Source organism: Pelophylax lessonae (assembly GCF_965119305.1).
Source record: "Pelophylax lessonae genome assembly, chromosome: 3".
Taxonomy (NCBI): domain Eukaryota; kingdom Metazoa; phylum Chordata; class Amphibia; order Anura; family Ranidae; genus Pelophylax; species Pelophylax lessonae.
The window spans coordinates 516,419,819-516,441,863 of NC_138770.1; the positions used below are offsets into that span (position 1 = coordinate 516,419,819).

The 22,045-nt window shown below is 44.5% G+C and overlaps 1 protein-coding gene across 2 annotated transcripts in view; it reads right to left on the reverse strand.

The window, feature by feature from the left end:
* Positions 1-22,045, reverse strand: part of STRN (striatin) — a 239,659-nt gene that overhangs the window by 45,843 nt on the left and 171,771 nt on the right. For both annotated transcript variants that reach the window (XM_082252290.1, XM_082252289.1), the window contains 2 exons: positions 10,481-10,602; positions 10,193-10,360 (listed from right to left, as the gene is read on the reverse strand). In XM_082252290.1, the coding sequence (XP_082108416.1) occupies positions 10,193-10,360; positions 10,481-10,602 (290 nt within the window). The remainder of the gene's footprint in view (positions 1-10,192; positions 10,361-10,480; positions 10,603-22,045) is intronic.

The following is a 22,045-nucleotide window of genomic DNA, read 5'->3' on the forward strand; positions in this document are numbered from 1 at the left end:
TTAATAAAGAAAATATTTTTTACTAAATAAAAGTTTCTGATTTGAAACATTGCTGCTAAAAAAACCCTGGGGGAACTTCCTTTGTTTTGTTCTTTTACAAAAGTGAGTACACCCCTAATCGAAAATGTCCAATTTGGGCCCAAAGTGTCAATATTTTGTATGGCCACCATTATTTTCCAGCACTGCCTCTTGGGCATGGAGTTCACCAGAGGTTTACAGGTTGCCACTGGAGTCCTCTTCCACTCCTCCATGACGACATCAGAGCTTTGCATTCATCCACCTTCTGTTCGAGGATTCTCCACAGATGCTCAATAGGGTTAGGTCTGGGGACATGCTTGGCCAGTCCATCACCTTTACCCTCAGCTTCTTTAGCAAGACTGTGGACATCTTGAAGGTGCGTTTGGGGGTCGTTATGTTGGAATACTGCCCTGTGGCCCAGTCTCCAAAGGGAGGGGGGGGGGGGGGGTCATGCTCTGCTACATTATGTCACAGTACATGTTGGCATTCATGGTTCCCTCAATGAACTGTAGCTCCCCAGTGTCGGCAGTGCTCATGCAGCCCCAAACCATAACAGTTCCACCACCATGCTTGACTGTAGGCAAGACACACTTGTCTTTTTATTCCTCACCTGTTTGCCACCACACACGCTTGATACCATCTGAACCAAATACGTTTATTTTGGTCTCAGACTGCAGGATATGGTTCCAGTAATCCATATCCTTAGCTTGTCTTCAGCAAACTATTTGGGAGCTTTCTTGTGCATCATCTTTAGAAGAGGCTTCCTTCTGGGACGACAGCCATGCAGACCAATTTGATGCAGTGTTCGGCGTAGGGTCTGAGCACTTAACCACTTAAGGACCGGGCCTATTTCTGACACTTGTTATTTACAAGTTAAAATCATTTTTTTTTGCTAGAAGATTAACTCCCAAACATTATATATTATTTTTTTTTTTAGCAGAGACCCTAGAGAATAAAATGGAGATCGTTGCAATATTTTTTATCACAACGTATTTGAGCAGCAGTCTTCCAAACTATTTTTTTTTTTGGTAAAAAAAAATCACTTTTTTAAATGAAAAAATAAGAAAACAGTAAAGGGAAGGAAGAGGAGGTAAATGGCGCTGCCTGGAAATCAATATGTAATAGATATGACGATGCAATAAATAAATAAAGTGCAATAGTGCAAAACTAAGGGGTAAATACCCTAAAAGTGACTCAGTACTAAATATGGTGATTGTGATTATCTGGGGGGAAGCAACTACCCAGAGAGGTGTGCAAACAAAAAAGAATATGTAATCTTAATCTTGTAGTGCACTTTGTAATAAAGAATTGGATATTCCTATAACAGTCTAGTGTCAGAAAAATTAATAATAATAAAATAGTGCAAAACAGGTGATAAGGAAACACTTTAGTACATAGAAGTACTAAATCATAATTTGCTCAGATGAAATTTTCAATCAAATAAAAGAAAAAATTGTTACGTGGTGCGATTCACCAAAATCGCATATGCATATAAAACACTAAAAAAACTGAAAAATGCTACAATATATAAAACCTATAGACGTGTGCAATAATTAATATGTGATCTAAAAACTTGAATCAATATCAAAAGCAATAATTATTAAACTTGTATAACAGGAATGGTAAACCTGAAAAGTGCAAATGTGAAAAAACTGTATATACTGAATCACAAAAAGCAGATTTCAAGATGAATACGATCTAAAAACCACAGTATAAAATCAGCAGGGAACCACGTATAAAAATGACATATAATATTGTGGGTAAAAAATTCAGCTAGATAAAAAATATAGTCCAATAAATATGTAACTGTCCAATAGATATCCTTAGGGTATATAAGAAAACTGATACAGTTCTTTACAAGGTACCAAATGATGTTATATTCAAAGTGACTTCAGTGCAGGTGCCTTTAACCACCTCCCAACCGGCCATTGTACATATACGGCCGGGTGGGAGTCTCGTCCTTCTGAATGGACGTTCCGGAACGTCCTTCAGAAGGAGCGAGATCGCGCCGCCGCGGGTACGCGCAGCGCCGCAATCTCGATGTGCCTGTGTCCCTCGGACACAGCGCAACAAGATGCGTCAGGAGGGCCCTGTGATTGGCCCTCCTGATCACATGACGGCTGTGTCCAATCACAGCCGTCATGCAATTGTAACGGTTGTAACGGCTTCAATCTCTTCTCCTCCTGACAGATCCTGTCAGTGAGGAGAAGAGAAGAGGATCGATACTGGAGCTGGGGTGATCAGTGAGTATTTCTAAGTACTCACTGATCACAGGGGGGGTCTGTGCTGGTAATCAGAACATTGATTACCAGTGCAGCCCTGGGGGGGGGGGGGGGGGGTGCCACTAGAGCCACCAGGGATGCCCACCCATGACCACCAGGGATGCCCACCATGGCCACCAGGGATGCCCACCATGGCCACCAGGGATGGCAAACAGCCTGCCAGTGGTGCCCTCCTATCAGTGCTGCCCACAATGCCATATATCAGTGCTGCCCACAATGCCATATATCAGTGCTGCCCACAATGCCATATATCAGTGCTGCCCACAATGCCATATATCAGTGCTGCCCACAATGCCATATATCAGTGCTGCCCACCAGTGCCCGTTATTGCCATCCACCAGTGCCGCCCACCAGTGCCCATTATTGCTGCCCATCAGTGCCGCCCACCAGTGACGCCCATCAGTGACGCCCATCAGTGACGCCCATCAGCGCTGCCTATCAGTGCTCACCAATGCTACATATCAGTGCTCACCAATGCTACATATCAGTGCCCACCAATGCTACATATCAGTGCCGCATATCAGTGATACCTATCAGTGCCCATCAGTGCTGCATATCAGTGCCACCCAATCAGTGCCACCCCATCAGTGTCTCCTCATCAGTGCCTGTCAGTGCGGCGTCATCAGTGCAGGAAAAAACGTTATCTATTCACAAAATTTTATAACCTAAACAAAAAACTTTTTTTTTTTTTTTCAAACTTTTCGGTCTTTTATTTGTGCACCAAAAAAGAAAAGAACTGGCAGTGATCAAATACCACAAAAAGAAAGCTCAATTTGTGGGGAAAAAATGACACAAATTTGGTTTAGGTACAGTGTTGCATGACCGCGCAATTGTCATTCAAAATGCAACAGCGCTAAAAGATGAAAATTGGTCTGGGAAGGAAGGGGGTTTAAGTGCCCAGTATTGAGGTGGTTAAAGATCCGTACGGGTGCTTAATAAAGCGATCACTCTGTGCTCCCCGCACTCCCAGGACCGCACTTACCAGAGGTAACTACCCCTGCAGGGGTAACAGGCCTTTGTATAATATTGGCTCTTTCACTCGGATCCCCACCCTTGGTCTCCCTGGATGGTTCTGACAGCTCTGGATGGTGTCCCCTGGGTATACCAGCTATAACCTGCCCGGGTCTGGTCTCTTTAAACCTTGTTTATCTCATACGATCCATATGTATTCCACGGGTATATATGAGGAAAGAAGGGGCTCACATAGTGTAGTATTGTAAGGTAAATTCCATATATTTATTAAAATAATACTCACAATCTTCTAGCAAGCAAACAGCAGAAAGTAAAACAGTGGCGATCGCGCACTTCCGGGACGCCGTGCGTTCCACAAAACCGGATATGCGTACCACCAAGGGCGGATGTGATGCCGCTCTTCGCGTTTCGTCTGTCCAACGTCATCAGGGCATCTACCTCCTCTTCCTTCCCTTTATCTTAACTATATATCTTTGGATTATAGTTTTAGAGGTAGGCTGCAGCCAGTTGGTTTTATCACCTTCATATCCTAAGCGGGGATTCACTTATACATTTAAGAAAACAGTAAAGCTAGCCCAAATTATTTCTATAATGTGAAAGATAATGTTACGCCGAGTAAATAGATACCCAACATGTCCTGCTTCAAAATTGCGCACGCTCGTGGAATGGTGACAAACTTTCGTACTAAAAAATCCTCATAGGCTACATTTTAAAAATTTCTACAGGTACCAGCTTAGAGTTACAGAGAAGGCTCAAATTATTGCTCTCGCTCTAACGATCACGGTGATACCTCACATGTGTGGTTTGAACAGCTGAACACCATTTACATAGGTGGGTGGGAATTGCGTATGCGTTCGCTTCTGCGCGCGAGCTAACGAGGACAGGGCGCTTTAATTTTTTTTTTCCTATTAATCTATTTTTTACACAGTGTGAGAATGTAAACACCCCTTGTAATAGAAATAAGCAAACGGGACCTCTTTACTGTGAGATCTGGGGTCAAAAAGACTTCAGACCTCACATCTACACTAAGAAAAAAAAAAAAAGTAATTTTTCTTCATGATGAAAAAAAATTGGCTCTTTAAATGTGTTGCTAGGAGACGACGTTTGACGTTGCTCTGGTCCTCCAAGACCATAGAGTCGAGTGAGGGCCTTCCTGCCTGTAAGGAGCGCAGACCGGATCGTTTTCTCCACTGCCGGCAGGAGGGGTGACCTCTCCCGCCACACCGTAAGGGTGATCCCGCGGCGAATCTGCTGCTGGGACCACCTTTATGTGAAAGAGGACCACCGCCAGTTTAAAAAAAAATATTGGGGTTAAGGCAGCTATCTTCTGCCATAACCCCGGTATTTAATGTCAAAGTACCGACGTAAATCTGCGGTGGGCGGCCCGGAAGTGGTTAAACCTCTGCAGCAATGCTGGCAGCACTCATAGGTCTATTTCCCAAGGACAACATCTGGATATGACACCGAGCACGTGCACTCAACTTCTTTGGTCGACCATGGCGAGGCCTGTTCTGAGTGGAACCTGTCCTGTTAAACCGCTGTACGGTCTTAGCCTTTGTGCTGCAGCTCAGTTTCAGGGTCTTGGCAATCTTCTTCTAGCCTAGGCCATCTTTATGTAGAGCAACAGTTCTTTTTTTTTTAGATCCTCAGAGAGTTATTAGCCATGAAGTGTTATGTTGAACTTCCAGTGACTAGTAAGAGTGAGAGTTATAACACCAAATTTAACACACCTGCTCCCCATTCACACCTGAAATCTTATAACACTAACGAGTCACAGGACACCGGGGAAGGAAAATGGCTAATTGGATCCAATTTGGACATTTTTTCACTTAGGGGTGTACTCACTTTTGTTGCCAGCGGTTTAGACATGAATGGCTGTGTTGAGTTATTTTGAGGGGACAGCAAATGTACACTGTTATTCACGCTGTACACTTACTACTTTACATTGTACCAAAGTGTAATTTCTTCAGTGTTGTCACATAAAAAGATATAATAAAATATTTACAGAAATGTGAGGGGTGTACTCACTTGTGAGATACTGTATGTAAACAACTGCACAACACATAATGGGTGCAAATATTCTAGGTGCCTCATTATAACCAACTCAAAACTGATGAGCTGTAAAGGCTTTTAAAAATGTATTTATTGATACTTTTGGGTAACATTGATAGATTAGCTCTGGGTCAAGTGTTCCATTGGCAACCCTCAAGCCTACTGACTGGCCTGACCTGAATAGCTGTCCTATCTGAACTGGAACACCAGCATCGATAATAAACTGGGAATCTGTGCTGTTTGACTAACTAGACCCCTTCAGCATTGCCGCAAAAGTACCACCAGGGAAAACTTGTGCTTGGTGGCTTACTGGAGACCCTTCCAGAGTTTAATACATCCAGCATGAATTTACCAGTAGCTGTAAATAGAAGAAATCTAAATAAACAGACAACAGCAGAACTGGAGAAGACATATCCACTCTCCTGAGGACACCAACAAAAAACTATGGCATGATGGTTGTGGGTTGGGTTATCCTTTGCAAGAGAGTGGCTTTAATGTTGCCAGGGTAAATGTTTTTATTTTGTCTCCAAAAAAACAGCATGCTGGAACTCCAATATTTCTAACTGGAAGTAAAAAAACGGATTTTTGATTTACCGTAAAATTATTTTCTCTTAGGTTCATTGACAGACGCAGTCCTCTGATGCATATCAGTAGGGTAATACCACCCCCTACAGGAGTAGGACACTAGGCAGAAAGAATTTCTGGCTATGCCTATGGGCAGTCCCTGGGGGTATACCCTCTCTCTTCCTGCATAGGATGTCAGTTTTGTATCATAGCAGTGTCAGAGAAAAGCACACCAACCCACAAAAAAAAAAAAATAGAGGGGCGGGTACTGCGTCCATCAATTAACCTAAGAGAAAAGGATTTTACGGCAAGTTAAAAAATTTAGTTTTCTGTATCGTTCATTGACGGACGCAGTCCTCTGATGCATATCAGTAAGGACATCCCAAAGCAGTACCCAAATGAGGGGTGGGTACAGCAGAACAAATAAAAAATAGTCCCCATGGCCAACCAGGCAACACAGGACTCATCAGGATGAGGTCCACCGGAAAAAAATAAAAAAAATACCCTCAAGGAAGGCCAAGGGGCCCCTAAACCGCAGCCTGCAAAACCTTGGGGCCAAAGGAGGCATTCGCAGATGCCAGCACATCCACCTTATAATATTTGGTAAAGGTGTGAACAGACGACCCTGTCGCCGCCTTGCACCACCGGATGCAGGGACCACTCCTCTGCATATAAGGCCTGGCGGCTGAGGTAATCTGCCTGCCAATTTTCCACTCTGGGAATGTGGACAACGGAGAGAGCCGGAACATGGCGCTCCGCCCAACGTAGATGAAGGAAAGCCCAGATCCGAGCCACCCAATTGGAGCGAGGGTGGGTCCCAAGGGACTCACACAACGCAATGTACGACTTCCATGTAGGATGATAAATCTTCCTAGGAGTCACCTTTCTCGCTTTTAGCAGAGTGGGAATCACTGAAGCAGACAATCCCCTGTCCTTCAGCACCTGGCTTTCAACAGCCAAGCCATCAAAACCAGCGACTGTAAAGCTGGAAGATTGGCCCCTGAGACAGTAGATCCTCCCTGAGAGGAAGTCTCCACAGGGCGTCTGCGACCACGTCAGCGTACAAAGCGCGACGAGGCCAGTCCGGAGCCACAAGAGTAACTGGAATCCCTTCAGCCTCTATCCTGCAAAGAAGTCTTGGCAGAAACTTGAGAGGACAAAAAGGCATACATCAGCCGGTACTGGCACCTCAGCAGGCCCAAAATTCCCCCACGTGGAGGGAGGGGGTCACAACAGGATAGAGGGAAACCCAGGGGTGCGAGGGTCCAACCATACCAGGGAGGGGGCCCGCGTCCACACCAAAATCCGCCAGGGAGGGAGGGGGGGGGGGGGGGACAACATTAAGTCACCATACCTACCAGGAACACAGGCGGGTGCCCAGCCCGGCATAGTTGCTCCGGAAAGAATTCCGGAGAAAAAGCTAGCTAAAAAAAAATTCTAAGAGAACCTAAAATCACATAGGAGCCAATTTGTGGGTCTTATAAAAGTGCACAGTGCTTGTGAAAAATAATCAGTGCTGGATTTAAAATGGAGAAAAATGACTTAGACCCAGTAAGATATGGTCCTTATGGGGCTAAGGGACCAGACCATATATTATTCATTATAAAGTGCCAGTGTGCTGGATGATGTTAAAAAGAAAGAGTGATACCTTGATAATGGTATATTTGAATGGCTTGATAGTGCCTAAAAGTGATGAGTGCTTCGGTGAAGGTGCTAAAATAACCACATTAAGGCGTAGATCCTCTTCCCGGGACCAGTGTTTAAAGCCAGGGTCTAAAATGCCTGGGGGAAACATGGCATGTCCTGCTAGTGGCATTAAGGGTGAATTATACGTCCATTTAAGTTTTTTGAACATAGCATCCCAGACCACTAGCGATGCTAGAGTAATTGGTGAAGCCAAGGTGTCAAATGTTCTAAATGTGGTATCCATGGAGACCTAGAAATGTCTACCCCACATAATTCTTGCTCCACCTGTACCCAGAGTTTAGTCTACCCCACATAATTCTTGCTCCACCTGTACCCAGAGTCTTATTTGTATGTACCAAATCAACTATTCTAGATAAGGCTACCGCATAATATAATTTCAAATGGGGTAACGCGAGGCCTCCCTTTGATTTAATACAAAATAGAGTTGTGTTTGCAACTCTAGGTGGTTTGCCTTTCAAGACAAATTTAGAGAGTAATCTTTGCGTTACAGAAAAAAAGTTGATAGGGACGCCCAGTGGGATCATCTGAAATAAAAATATTCGGGGTAGTATAGCCATTTTTATTACATTTACCTTCCCCACCCAAGAATGTGAAATAGATGACCACCTCCTTAGGAGGTCCTTTATCCCATTCATTAATGGTATATAATTATATCTAAATAACCTAGAGATTTTAGGCGTAAGCTAGATTCCCAGATATTTTAAACTTCGTGATTGCCACCTAAACGGAAATGAGGGCTTAATTTTATCAATCTCAGAGGGGGGGGGGGGGGGGAGGTTAATATTCATTATTTCCGATTTATTCATATTAATCTTGAAGTTAGATAGTAATTGATACTCCTTCAATGCAGAGACTAGATTAGGTAGAGAGATAAATGGTTTTTGTAAAAAAAAAAAAAAAATGAATATCATCCGCATATGCAGCATATTTATGTATATATTTTCCTATGTGTATCCCCTTGATATCTACACTTTTTCTTACTGTAGCCAGCAACGGTTCTAACAAAGCGACAAACAATATAGGTGAAAGGGGGCATCCTTGCCTAGTTCCATTATGTAAAATAATGGGTTCGCTCAGTGAGCCGTTTATTTTGACCCTAGCTGTTGGTAAGGCATAAAGTGAAAATATCCGCTCCATTATCTTAGGCCCAAGTCCAAAATGTTGGAGAGTCGCCTTTAAATAATCCCAGTCCACCCTATCAAACGCCTTCTCAGCATCTGTAGAAAGAAGAAGGGTGGGCTGGGATTTTAGCCTGACAAAGTGGATCAGGGAGATTGCGCTTAATGCATTATCTCGGGCTTCCCGCCCTTGCACAAAGCCAGATTGATCCAAAGCTACCCATTGTGGTATCAAGGGTCCTAAACGGGAAGCTAAAACTTTTGCCATCAGTTTTACATCTACATTCAATAAAGAGATGGGACGATAGCTAGAACTACATGATGGGTCTTTATCTGGCTTTGGCAAGACCGTGATTTTGGCCTCTAGTGTCTCCGTTCTTAATTTACCCCCTGTTGATGTTGAATTCGCATATGCTGTTAAAAATGGTAAGATTTGTACTTTAAATATCTTATAATAGTTTACTGTTAGGCCATCAGGTCCTGGTGCTTTTCCCCCTTCCATAGATTCTAATGCTGCTTTAAATTCTGTCTCTGTTAAATCGTCTTCCAAAGACATTAAAGATTCAGCTGGTATAGTTGGTAGATTAGATATTTTCAGATATGTATTTATCCTTTCAATCTTTGCTTCTTTTGTCAGATGAGAAAGCCCCCCTTTTACATGGTAAATGTCTGTGTAATATTCCTGGAAAACCTTAGCGATCTCCGGGGAAGAGAGTGAACTTTAGTACCAGAGGCTGATTTAATCTTTGATATAAAGGAAGCCGAGTTTTTTGTTTGCAAGGAGCGTGCTAATTGTTTTCCAGGCTTATCACCTGATTCATAGACTGTACGTGCTATTTTCTGTGCCTGTCTCCTTATATCCAGGTCAAGGGACATTTTATGTTTAGTCTCCAGTATCTTTATTTCTGACAGAAGTTTTTCCTTTTGTAAACCTCTTTCCTTTTTCCTCCTAGCCCCCAGTTCTATCAAAACACCTCTAATTTTGGCTTTATGGGCTTCCCAGAGTATAGATGGAGAAGTGCCAGTAATTGAGTTTTCCTCAAAATATTGCATCAGGGCTAATGAGAAAGACGCAATATCTGCCGGATTAACTAGCAGGGATTCGTTTAATCGCCATAAATTTACTTTTTTCGTTAAATTCTTTCTGCCTAGTGTCCCACTCCTGCAGGGGGCGGTATTACCCTATTGATATTCATCAGAGGATTGCGTCCGTCAATGAACGATAGAGAAATATTGGCAGCATTTACATTGTTTTGGAGAGGTCAACACAAACATAAAACTGCAATAAAATAATGCTATTTCTACATTCACTTTGTTTTTATTCCCTTTATATAAAGATGTCACCCCATCAGACAGCTACCATACTTTACATGAACAGTGTCCTTTCACACATCCGAAGGAGCTCTCTCATGCACGTAAAAGCAAACACTATAGCAACATGAAAAAACAACATTCTGTCCAACTGCTGACTTTTGTTACCTTGGTTATCGTTAAATATTGTTAATGCAGGAGAGGCTTCCAGAGCATTCCATACTCTTATTGTACCATCTGCTGAGGCAGACATCAAGCGCTGGTGGGTAGCACTGTACACCAATCCCCACACAGCATCGGTGTGGCCTTCAAATGCCCCTCGTAGTACAGAAGGATCTTGTTTGGGGAGGGGGGAAACAAAAAAAAAAACGATTTAGGTCACATTACAGTGTAAGGCAATGAATTTGGCTACAATATTCACACAAATTGTAAAAAAGTGCCATAACTGTAACTTACCATAAGAATCGTATGGATCCACATTTGGGTTTGGTGTATTCCAGCTCTGGATAATGCCATCTGTTCCTCCACTGTAACACTGCTCCCCATTATTGCTCATTACCACACATAGAACAGGGCCCCTGAAAAATAGCGAGTGGAGGGGTTATTCTCCCCATATTGCTGGTTATACATTTAGAATACAACTAAAGGGTTCTTTATGACACAGTCTTAATAAGTACCAAATAAAGTTACTATGTGATGCACAAGCCTTAAAAGAAAAACAAAACACTTCCTTTACCCCCCCTTAAAAAGTCAAAATTCCCTTTAAATTTGTGTCTCACATGACCCCCTCTCAGACACAGCCGTTCACATTTGGAGTGTTTCAACAACAGGGGCAGTGCTGTCAATCCAAACAGCAGATGTCAGGAATAGGCATGTTCTGGTGCGGAATGCCAAGTTACAGGCTTGTCATTGATAATAGCATAGTCATGCCACCTGTAATATTGTTTCATCCTACTGTACGGCGCGGCAAGCAGGCACACCCTACATTGGGGTGGCAACTCTGATCTGTATTCATAGGAAGATGAGGAAGAAGAAGAGTCCACCTAATGCATCATAGGAAGATACTTAAGTTGGACTTCCCTGCAGAATCAATAGGCATATGTGGACTTTGCAGGGGGGAGTAAGAATAATGAAAGTACAGATGCATTTATAATTAAAGTAGAATTCCACTTTCTGTAAATTATATAGCATATAAAACTGCTACCCGCCATTTTGTAATTGAACGTGTATGTTACCCCCAACATTTCAGTTCTGATGTGTCTGTGGTAAAATGCACTTGTATTAAAAAGTATCTTCTGTGTTGCTTTCTTTGTGTGCAATACCTGGGGATGCTGCAGCAGTCCTGCTGTCCCTGCCGTAAAAAGGCATTATATATACAGTGCATCCGGAAAGCATTCACAGCGCTTAATTTTTTCCGCATTTTGTTACGTTACAGCCTTCTTCCAAAATGGATTCAATTCTTTTTCTCAAAATTTTACAAACAATACCCCATAATGACAATGTGAAAGATTAAAATCTTTGCAAATTTATTAAAAAAAATAAATAAATTGTTATAAGTATTCACAGCCTTTGCTCAATACTTTCTTCAAACACCTTTGGCACCAATTACATTCTCAAGTCAGTTTGAGTATGATGCTACAAGCTTGGCACACCTATTTTTGGGTAATTTCTCCAATTCTTCTTTGCAGGACCTCTCAAGCTCAATTAGGTTGGATGGGGAGCGTCGGTGCACAGCCATTTTCAGATCTCTCATGCAATGTTCAATCCGGTTCAAGTCCACTCAAGGACATTTACAGAGTTTTCCAGTAGCCACTCCTTTGTTATCTTTTCTGTATGATTGGGGTCGTTATCCTGTTGGAAGATGAACCGTCACCCCAGTCTGAGGTGTAGAGCACTCTGGAGCAGGTTTTCTTCAAGGATGTCTGAATATTGTTGCATTTATCTTTCACTTGATCCTGACTAGTTTCCCAGTTCCTGCTGCTGAAAAACATCCGTACAGTATGCTTCGCTGTAGGGATGGTATTGACCAGGTGATGACCGATGCCTGGTTTCCTCCAGACATGACGCTTGCCATTCAGGCCAAAGAGTTCAATCTTTATTTCATCAAACCAGAGAATTTTGTTTCTCACGGTCTGAGAGCCCTTCAGGTGCCTTTTGGAAAACTCCAGAGGGGCCGTCATGTGCCTTTTACTGAGGAGTTGCTTCCTTCTGGACACTCTACCATACAGGCCTGGATCATTGGAGTGGTGCAGAGATGGTTGTTCTTCTGGAAGGTTCTCCTCTTTCCACAGAGAAACACTGGAGCTCTGACAGATTCTATGAATCTGTACAGCCACAAACCAGTGTTGTGAAAGCTGGTGGCTGGTAATTGTAGTTCCACATGGGTGAATGACCAAAAGCAGAATGTTCATTGGTCCAAGAACAAACTTAAAGATAAAAGGGCTCCTGTGTGAACAGACTGGACTGTGTAAGTGTCAAATCATATGTTGCAATAATCCCACATGGACGTGACTTGAAAAGCTGAAAACGTATACCATTAATCAAACAAGTGCTGGAGGGGAGAGAGGAGATAGTCTTCCCAGGTAAAAACACTAATTTTCCAAGATGGAAAAAAGCAGATGCTTTAACCACTTTAAGACCGGAAGGATTTGCCCACTTAATGACCAGGCCCTATTTTGCGATTCGGCACTGCGTTACTTTAACGGACAATTGTGTGGTTGTGCGACGCTGTGACCAAATAAAATTGATGTCCTATTTTTGCCACAAATAGAGCTTTCTTTTGGTGATATTTGATCACCTGTGCGATTTTTATTTTTTGCACTGTAAAGAAAAAAACGAGCGACAATTTTGAAAAAGAAAAAAACTATTTCTCACATTCTGCTAGATAACATTCCCAAAAAAAAAAAAAAAAAAAAAAAATTAAAAATCAAAATTTTTTAACATTTTAGGCCAATTTGTTTTCTGCTACATATTTTTTGGTTAAAAAAAAAAAAAAATGCAATAAGTGTATTTTGATTTGTTTGCGCAAAAGTGATTGCGTGTACTAACTAGGGGAAAGATTTGTCATTTTTATTTATTTTTTTTAAATAGTAATTGCGTCCATCTGCGATTTTTTTGCAGGACTGCGACGGACAGATTGGACCCCTGACATTGACACCTTTGGGGGTACCAGTGACATTACTACAGTAATCAGTGCTAAAAATATGCACTGTTACAATGCCATTGGCAGGGAAGAGGTTAACCATGTGGGTGATCAAGTGGTTAAATGTGAGCCTAGGGGAGTGATTCTAACTGTATGGAGGTTGGGCTTCTGAGATGACCATAGAGACATGTGATCCTTTATAGCAGGATCACATGAGCTCTGTGATCATTCCAGGGAGAAGGACGGTCGGCTGTGTTTACAACCGGCCATCCTCTCTCACCGGGGAGCGATCGCGGGTGTCAGGCGGCAATTGGAGCTGACGAGCGGGGGCGGGAGCCCCCTAGCTCCTCCCAGGCAAATGACGTACCCATACATGGTTTTGCCTGGGGGAGCCACTCTGCTGCCGTATATACAGTGCTTTGCGAATGTATTCGGCCCCCTTGAACTTTGCGACCTTTTGCCACATTTCAGGCTTCAAACATAAAGATATAAAACTAATTTTTTGTGAAGAATCAACAACAAGTGGGACACAATCATGAAGTGGAACGAAATTTATTGGATATTTCAAACTTTAACAAATAAAAAACTGAAAAATTGGGCGTGCAAAATTATTCAGCCCCTTTACTTTCAGTGCAGCAAACTCTCTCAAGAAGTTGACCTAAATGACTAATGATGATAAATAGAATCCACCTGTGTGTAATCAAGTCTCCGTATAAATGCACCTGCACTGTGATAGTCTCAGAGGTCCGTTTAAAGCGCAGAGAGCATTATGAAGAACAAGGAACACACCAGGCAGGTCCGAGATACTGTTGGGGAGAAGTTTAAAGCCAGATTTGGATACAAAAAGATTTCCCAAGCTTTAAACATCCCAAGGAGCACTGTGCAAGCGATAATATTGAAATGGAAGGAGTATCTGACCACTGCAAATCTACGAAGACCTGGCCGTCCCTCTAAACTTTCAGCCCATACAAGAAGACTGATCAGAGATGCAGCCAAGAGGCCCATGATCACTGGATGAACTGCAGAGATCTACAGCTGAGGTGGGAGACTCTGTCCATAGGACAACAATCAGTCGTATACTGCACAAATCTGGCCTTTATGGAAGAGTGGCAAGAAGAAAGCCATTTCTTAAAGAGATCCATAAAAAGTGTTGTTTAAAGTTTGCCACAAGCCACCTGGGAGACACACCAAACATGTGGAAGAAGGTGCTCTGGTCAGATGAAAGCAAAAATCAAATTTTTTGCGCAACAATGCAAAACGTTATGTTTGTCGTAAAAGCAACACAGCTCATCACCCGGAACACACCATCCCCACTGTCAAACATGGTGGTTGGCAGCATCATGGTTTGGGCCTGCTTTTCTTCAGCAGGGACAGGGAAGATGGTTAAAATTGATGGGAAGATGGATGGAGCCAAATACAGGACCGTTCTGGAAGAAAACCTGATGGAGTCTGCAAAAGACCTGAGACTGGGACGGAGATTTGTCTTCAGACAATGATCCAAAACATAAATCAAAATCTACAATGGAATGGTTCACAAATAAACATATCCAGGTGTTAGAATGGCCAAGTCAAAGTCCAGACCTGAATCCAATCGAGAATCTGTGGAAAGACCTGAAAACTGCTGTTCACAAACGCTCTCCATCCAACCTCACTGAGCTCGAGCTGTTTTGCAAGGAGGAATGGGCAAAAATTTCAGTCTCTCGATGTTCAAAACTGAGACATACCCCAAGCGACTTACAGCTGTAATCGCAGCAAAAGGTGGCGCTACAAAGTATTAACTCAAGGGGGCTGAATAATTTTGCACGCCCAATTTTTCAGTTTTTTGTTAAAAAAGTTTGAAATCCAATAAATTTCGTTCCACTTCATGGTTGTGTCCCACTTGTTGATTCTTCACAAAAAATTACAGGTCGCAAAGTTCAAGGGGGCAGTATACTTTCGCAAGTCACTGTATACAGTATGCGGTTGGCAAGTGGTTAAAGGATAGGTGTTCTGCTATGATGAACTACTGGCACAAAGTGGAAAAGCCAGGGATGTATTTTGCAGACAAGGATGCAAAAAGGTACAAAAAGCCAGGGATGTATATGGCAGCCAAAGATGGCATGAGGCTGTGCAGCAATGCCGTGGGCTCGCCAATTAATCCTAGGACAATCCTGGGAGACTCAGGCAGAGAATGGGTAGCCGAAGCATAGAGCTATAAACACACTTGATAGTATTTTTATTGTATATACTGTGTATAACAATGCCTGTGGCCATCTATTGTTTGTGATAGAACTCTTAACTGCCATGCTGGAGATTGTTTCCTGGCCAATGCAGGGTTTTTGACACACACACACACACACACACACATACATACATACATACATATATACACACACACACACACACACACACACAGTTTCTTATACTTAATTTTTTTTTTTTACATTTCTCTATAGAATATACAATTCAGTGAGTATAATTCGATTACATTGTCTAATGTTTTTACGTTTTATGCTTGTGCAGTATTAATGTTATCTACATGGTCATGCTGGAGGGGGGGTGGGGGGAGATCACTCTACCTTTAAGAATCAATTTGGCTCCCCATGCATTTCTTATTTGAACTCTCATAGGCTGCCTTTGTCACATGACCTGAAGGTGGGCACGCCTGAAACGCATCGTCATGACAACCACCTTCTGAGAGATTGCTCCACAGAGCATTGTTGCTATCCCCTGGTGTCCCAACACGCACCGCATCCAGTGACCACAGTGGCCGAGACATCTCATCTGGTGTGCCATCCGGAAGCTTAAAGTGGAGTTCCGGTCTCAAATACCTTTAACTAAAAATACCCCTATAATACTAATTCATCGCCCTTTACAGAACCGCTATTCTCATACTTACAAGATGTACGGTATTGGATTTTAATAAAAATCTTACTTTTAAAAACGCTGTCTGGGCGCGGCCATCTTGGATGTGGGCATCTGAAGCTGCAGTGTAATCTGCAGTTTCCTTCTTCCTGATTCCAGGGAGTGTTCTGGGAGTTCTTCCTGATTCCAGCCTCCTGGGAGTGATGACAAACAGCTCCCAGGATGCAATGCAAAGGAGGAAGTGATGTCGGTGGCCATGGCGGGAGGCCGAGGGGGGAGAAGGTGGAAGTACAAGCAAAAATGCCCTGAAAATAAGGTAAGGGACCCCCGAAAAAAAATTGAAAATGCCCAATTGTTGATCAGCATAGCGAGCACTCCAGGAATCATTAAAGTTGCAAAATAGGCCGGAACTCCACTTTAAGCTACCCATCCTCTGCCTGAGTCTCCTGGGATTGTCCTGGATTGATCTGCGAGCCCGCGGCATTGCTGCACAGCCTCATAACATCTGTGGCTGCCACATAAATCTATGGCATTTTGTACCTTTTTGCATCCTTGCCTGCAAAATACATCCCTGGCTTTTCCACATTGTGTCAGTAGTCCATCACAGCGGTACACATTGGGCTTTTCACCAAATCCTTTCCATCTGGGAGAATGAGTGGTTTTTCCTCTCTCCCCTCCAGCACCTGCTTGATTATTGGTACGTTTTCAGCTTCTCAAGTCACGTCCATGTGGGAATATTGCAACATGTGACTGACACTTAAAAAAGCTGCTGTGTGAACAGACTGGACTGTGTAAGTTTGTTGTTGGACCAATAAACATTCTTTATGTTTGCATTAACTGTGGTTTTGGTCTTTCACCAATGTGTAACTACAATTACCAGCCACGAGCTTTCACAACACTGGTTTGTGGCTGTACAGACTCAAAGAATCCCTCAGCGCTTTCATGGAGTATCTTTGTGGTTAAATTGTTATGCTTGGGCATCATGATAGATACTCACGGTTTCACCTCCCAGCTGCGAGGGATTTCAGTTTTGCTCCACCATTTTATGAACTGAGTATCATTGCACAGCACCTGAAATGTCTATTTTGTATTTAAATGTCTTTGGAGCTCTGACAAGATTTACCATCAGTGTTCTTGGTCACCCGGTCACCTCCCTGACTAAGGCCCTTCTCCGCTAATCGTTTAGCTTGGCTGGGCGGCCCGTTCTAGAAGGATTCCTGGTGGTTCCAAACTCTTCCATTTACAGGTGATGGAGGTTACTGTGATCATTGGGACCTTAAATGCTGAAGAGGTTTTTCTGTACCTGTCACCAGATCTGTGCCTCGATACAGTCCTGTCTCAGAGTTCTACAGACAATTCCTTGAACCTAATGGCTTGGTTGGTGCTCGGAAAGTGGAAACAGCATGCATTTAAACTCAATTTTGAGTGTCATGGCAAAGGCTGTGAATACTTATGTAAACTTGATTTTTCGTTTCTTATTTTTAATATATTTGCAAAGATTTAAAACAAACTTCTTTCACCTTGTCATTATGGGGTATTGTTTGTAGAACTTTGAGGAAAAAAATGGATTTTTGTCTTACCGTAAAATCCTTTTCTCTGATGTTCATTGACGGCTACAGCTCCAGAATCTTCTTGACCATTGGGTTATGCTGCCACCTACTTTAGTAGGACACTAGGCAGGAAGAAAAAAAAAAAAAAAAAAACAAACTTTACCACGCCTATATGGCAGGCCCAGGGGATATACCCCCTCCCTGCTATAGGCACTCAGTTTTGGTGCAAGAAGTGTCAGGAGAAATCTAACCTAACTCAATAGAGGGGTGGGTGCTGTGTCCGTCAATGAACATCAGAGAAAAGGATTTTACGCTAAGACAAAAAAACTATTTTCTCTCGCGTTTATTGTCAGACACAGCTCTAGAATCTTCTTGACCATTGGGACGTCCTAAAGCCGTGTCAAACATGAGGGGTTTGAAAAAAAAAAAAAAACACAGCAGAAAAAACTCCCAAAGGCTAAACCTAGCCAACCAGCTAACATGGAGCTCAACCAGGAACAACTGGAGCTCACCTGAAAAACATACACCCTCAAAGAGGACTAGTCCTCTCAAACAGCAGCCTACAAAACCTTGCAGCCAAAAGCAGCATCTACAGATGCCAGCACATCTACTTTGTACATTTTGTGAAAGTGTGCACAGACGACCAAGTGGCCTGCATCACTGACGCCTGATTGGCAGGAGGCCCAAGAGGCACTAAGCGCCCACGTATAGTGTGCCTTAACAGGGAAAGGAGGAACCTGACACTCGAATAGGAATGCACCACTGTCTGTCTGATCCATCTGGAAATGGATGCAGCAGATACAGCCAACCCCTTGCTAGGTCCATCCGTAACGAAAAAATAGAGTTTTTGTAAGAACTTACCGTAAAACTCTTTTCTCCGAGTCCTCTGACAGTCGCAGCCCGTTCGGTATACCTTCACGAGTGGGTAATGGCGCCCTCTGCAGGAGTAAGCTAGGCAGTGAAAGGTTAATAAAAAAACTTCACACTGAGACACACCTCTAGGGAGCCGTCCCTCAGCCATTATCCTGACACAGTGAGCACTGTTCTCCAGTTTCGTAGCAAGCAGTACAGGAAGGCATCAACCCCAGAGAAAAAAAACAAAAAAAAAACAAAAAAAAACAGAGGGACGGGGGCTGCGACTGTCAGAGAACTCGGAGAAAAGAGTTTTATGGTAAGTTCTTACAAAAACTCTATTTTCTCCTACGTCCTCTGACAGTCGCAGCCCGTTCGGTATACCTTCACGAGTGGGACGTCCCAAAGCAGTGCAGGTGTGAGGGGTGGGAAGACGCAACCTACAGAAAAGGCAACAAGTCAACCAGGCCAGAGGAAAAACCGAGCCAACAGAGCAACAGCAGCTCAACAGGAGCTAACCCAGAACAAAAAACACCCCAGAAAAGAGACGCAACAACATGTCTCTTCAAACCACCGCTGCACTCAAACCTTGCGGCCAAAGGAAGCATCCAAGGATGCCATCACATCAAGTTTGTAAAATTTTGTGAAAGTGTGCACAGATGACCAGGTCGCCGCTTTGCACACCTGCAAGAAGCCTGATGGCAAAACGCCCAAGAGGCACTGACAGCTCTAGTAGAGAATGTGCCCTCACAGAGAAAGGAGGCACCTGACCCTTTAGTGAATAGGCCTGAAAAATAGTCTTTCTGGTCCATTTAAAGATGGTTGCCGCGGACTCAGCGAACCTTTCCGAGGTCCCTCAGGAAAGACAAACAGGGAATCAGGCTTCCTAAAAGACTCCGTGGCAGACAGGTAACCCTGACCGCCCGGACCACATCCAAGGAATGTAAGGCAAATTCCTTGGGATGCTCAGGTTTTGCACAAAGCAAAGGTAAGACAATATCTTTGTTGAGGTGGAAGGCAGATACCACCTTGGGAAGAAAAGATTGATTGGGTCTCAAGACCACTTTATCCCTATGAACAACCAGATAAGGCGAGCGGCAAGACAGAGCCACCAACTCAGACACTCTGCAAGCAGAGGTAACAGCCACCAGAAAGGCAACTTTTTGGGACAACACAGGCAGAGGTATTTCTCTGATGTTCTCAAAGGGAGGCCGTTGCAAAACGGACAAAACAGTTTTGCAACGGCCTCCCTTTCAGGTCCCATGGAGGCAAAGGAGCCTTCCTCCTTCCCTTGAATAAAGGCGTGAATCAAGGAATTAGTCGCCAAGGGACGCTGGAAGAAAATGGCTAAGGCCGACCAGTGACCCTTTATGGACCGCAGTTGAATCGGAGGGACGGCATAAATCAGCCGATACTGGTGCCAGGGCACCACCAACGCCTCTGTGGCATCCGCCAGAGGATTGCGGGTTCTGGCCACGAACCTTCCCACCTTTTGGTTGAGATGGGACGCGAACAGATCCACGTCCGGAGTCCCCCACTGGGCACACAGGAGGCGAAACACCTCTGGATGCAGGGACCACTCCCCCTGGTCCAGGGACTGGCGACTCAGATATTCCGCCTGCCAGTTTTCCACAACCGGAATGTGAACAGTCGAAATGGCTGGAATGTGTATCTCGGCCCAAGACAGGATCTCGGCCACTTCCTTGGCCGCCCGAGCACTCTTGGTGCCCCCTTGGTGACTGACACAAGCCACCGCCATGGCGTTGTCCGACTGAACACGACCCGGGCGACCCTGTAGACGAATCGTACAATGGAACAAGCAGAGCTTGATTGCCCGGAGCTCCAAGATGTTTATCGGTAAGGAGCATTCCTCCGCCGACCATATCCCCTGGGCACAAAGTGCGTCCAGAACTCCACACCAGCCGAACAGGCTGGCATCCATGGTCATCACCCTCCACAGTAGAGGCCGAAAAGATTTGCCTTGTGTCAGAGCTGGCGACAGAAGCCACCACGAAAGGTTCGTCCTTGTGAGGTGGCTCAGAGATATCCTCCTGTCCAACAACTGAGGTTTTCTGTCCCACCTGGCAGGAATCTCTGCTTGCAGAGTTCTCGTGTGAAACTGAGCAAACGGGATGGCTTTGAGGGCCGAAACCATCAGACCCAGAGACCGCATGCAGGTCCGCAGCGAGGAGAGATCGTTGTCCCTGAGAGACTTGATCTCGCCCTGTAAGGCCCTAAGTTTTTCCTCCGGGAGAAAATCCTTTGCTTGTGCGAAGTCCAAGACCATGCCCAGGTAATTGAGGCAAACTGACGGGGTGAGAGCTAACTTCTGAAAGTTGATGGTCCACCCGAACTCCTGGAGCGTCTGAACCGTGACTGTGCGATCATTCGCCACAGTGGCACACAAGCTCGCCCTTACCAGGAGGTCGTCCAGATAACCGAAGACCGCAATCCCCTTCATGCGCAGCAAAGCCAGCACTGGAGCCAAAACCTTGGTGAATACCCTGGGAGCCGAAGCGAGACCGAAGGGTAATGCCATAAACTGAAAATGCTCCTCTGCCACTGCGAAGCTGAGATACCGCTGATGACCCTCGAAGATAGGAATGTGCAGATATGCATCCTTTAAGTCGATGGAGGCCAGAAAGTCCCCTGGACTAACAATGCCACCACCGACCAGATGGATTCCATCCGGAACTTTTGTACCCACACAAAGCGTTTTCGTGATTTTAAGTCCAGAATTGGACGCACCTTGCCCTCCTTTCTGGGCACCGTAAACAGGTTGGAATAGAACCTGGGAAACCTGTCCCACTGATGGACTGGCACAATGAGAAGATCTTGCACCGCCCCTTTGAGATCCTTTAAATGATCGGGAGTCAGACGGAGATTTGATGGAAAGAACCTGTCTGCGGGGCGAGATCGAAACTCGATCTTGTACCCTGAACGAATTCGTTCGTGAACCCACCTGTCCCAAAGTTGGGGCAACCAGGGTTCCTGAAAGTAACGCAGACGTCCCCCCCCCCCACACCCTTGCAACGGGTGAGGGAATCCCTTCGGGCGGAGGAGGGACGGGCCGCCGAACCAGCCTGGCTCCCTGGGACCGGCACAAAAGGACCCACGATGAGCCTTGAAAGAAGGACCCCGCCCCAGCGCGGGGAGGTTTTCCCTTAGAGGCTTGGGGCAAAAGGGTACTTTTACCACCCGCGAGACCTTTGATCAACTCATCCAAGGTATCCCCAAAAAGACGATTACCCACATAAGGGACATCAGACACTGTCTTCTTGGAAGCGTGGTCAGCCGACCAACTTTTTAGCCAAATAATGCAGACAATCTTGCGACCAAAGGAGCCTCGTCCAAGGCCGCATCACACAGGTACAGGACAGTTGGAGAAACAATCACCGAAGCCAACACAGGCTTTAGCAGGGAGCCTGCCACCAAATACATGTTGCGGGAAAGCGTCTCCACGCACCTATCTGCTGGATCCTTGAACACCGGGGAGTCCTCCACAGGCATCAATGTTGATTTATTCAACCTAGAAACAGTGTGGTCCCCCTTGGGTGACACCGTCCAACGATTGTAAACAGGATCCGCAAAGGGATAGCGGTATTTAAACTGCTTAGGCACCGCCAGCATATG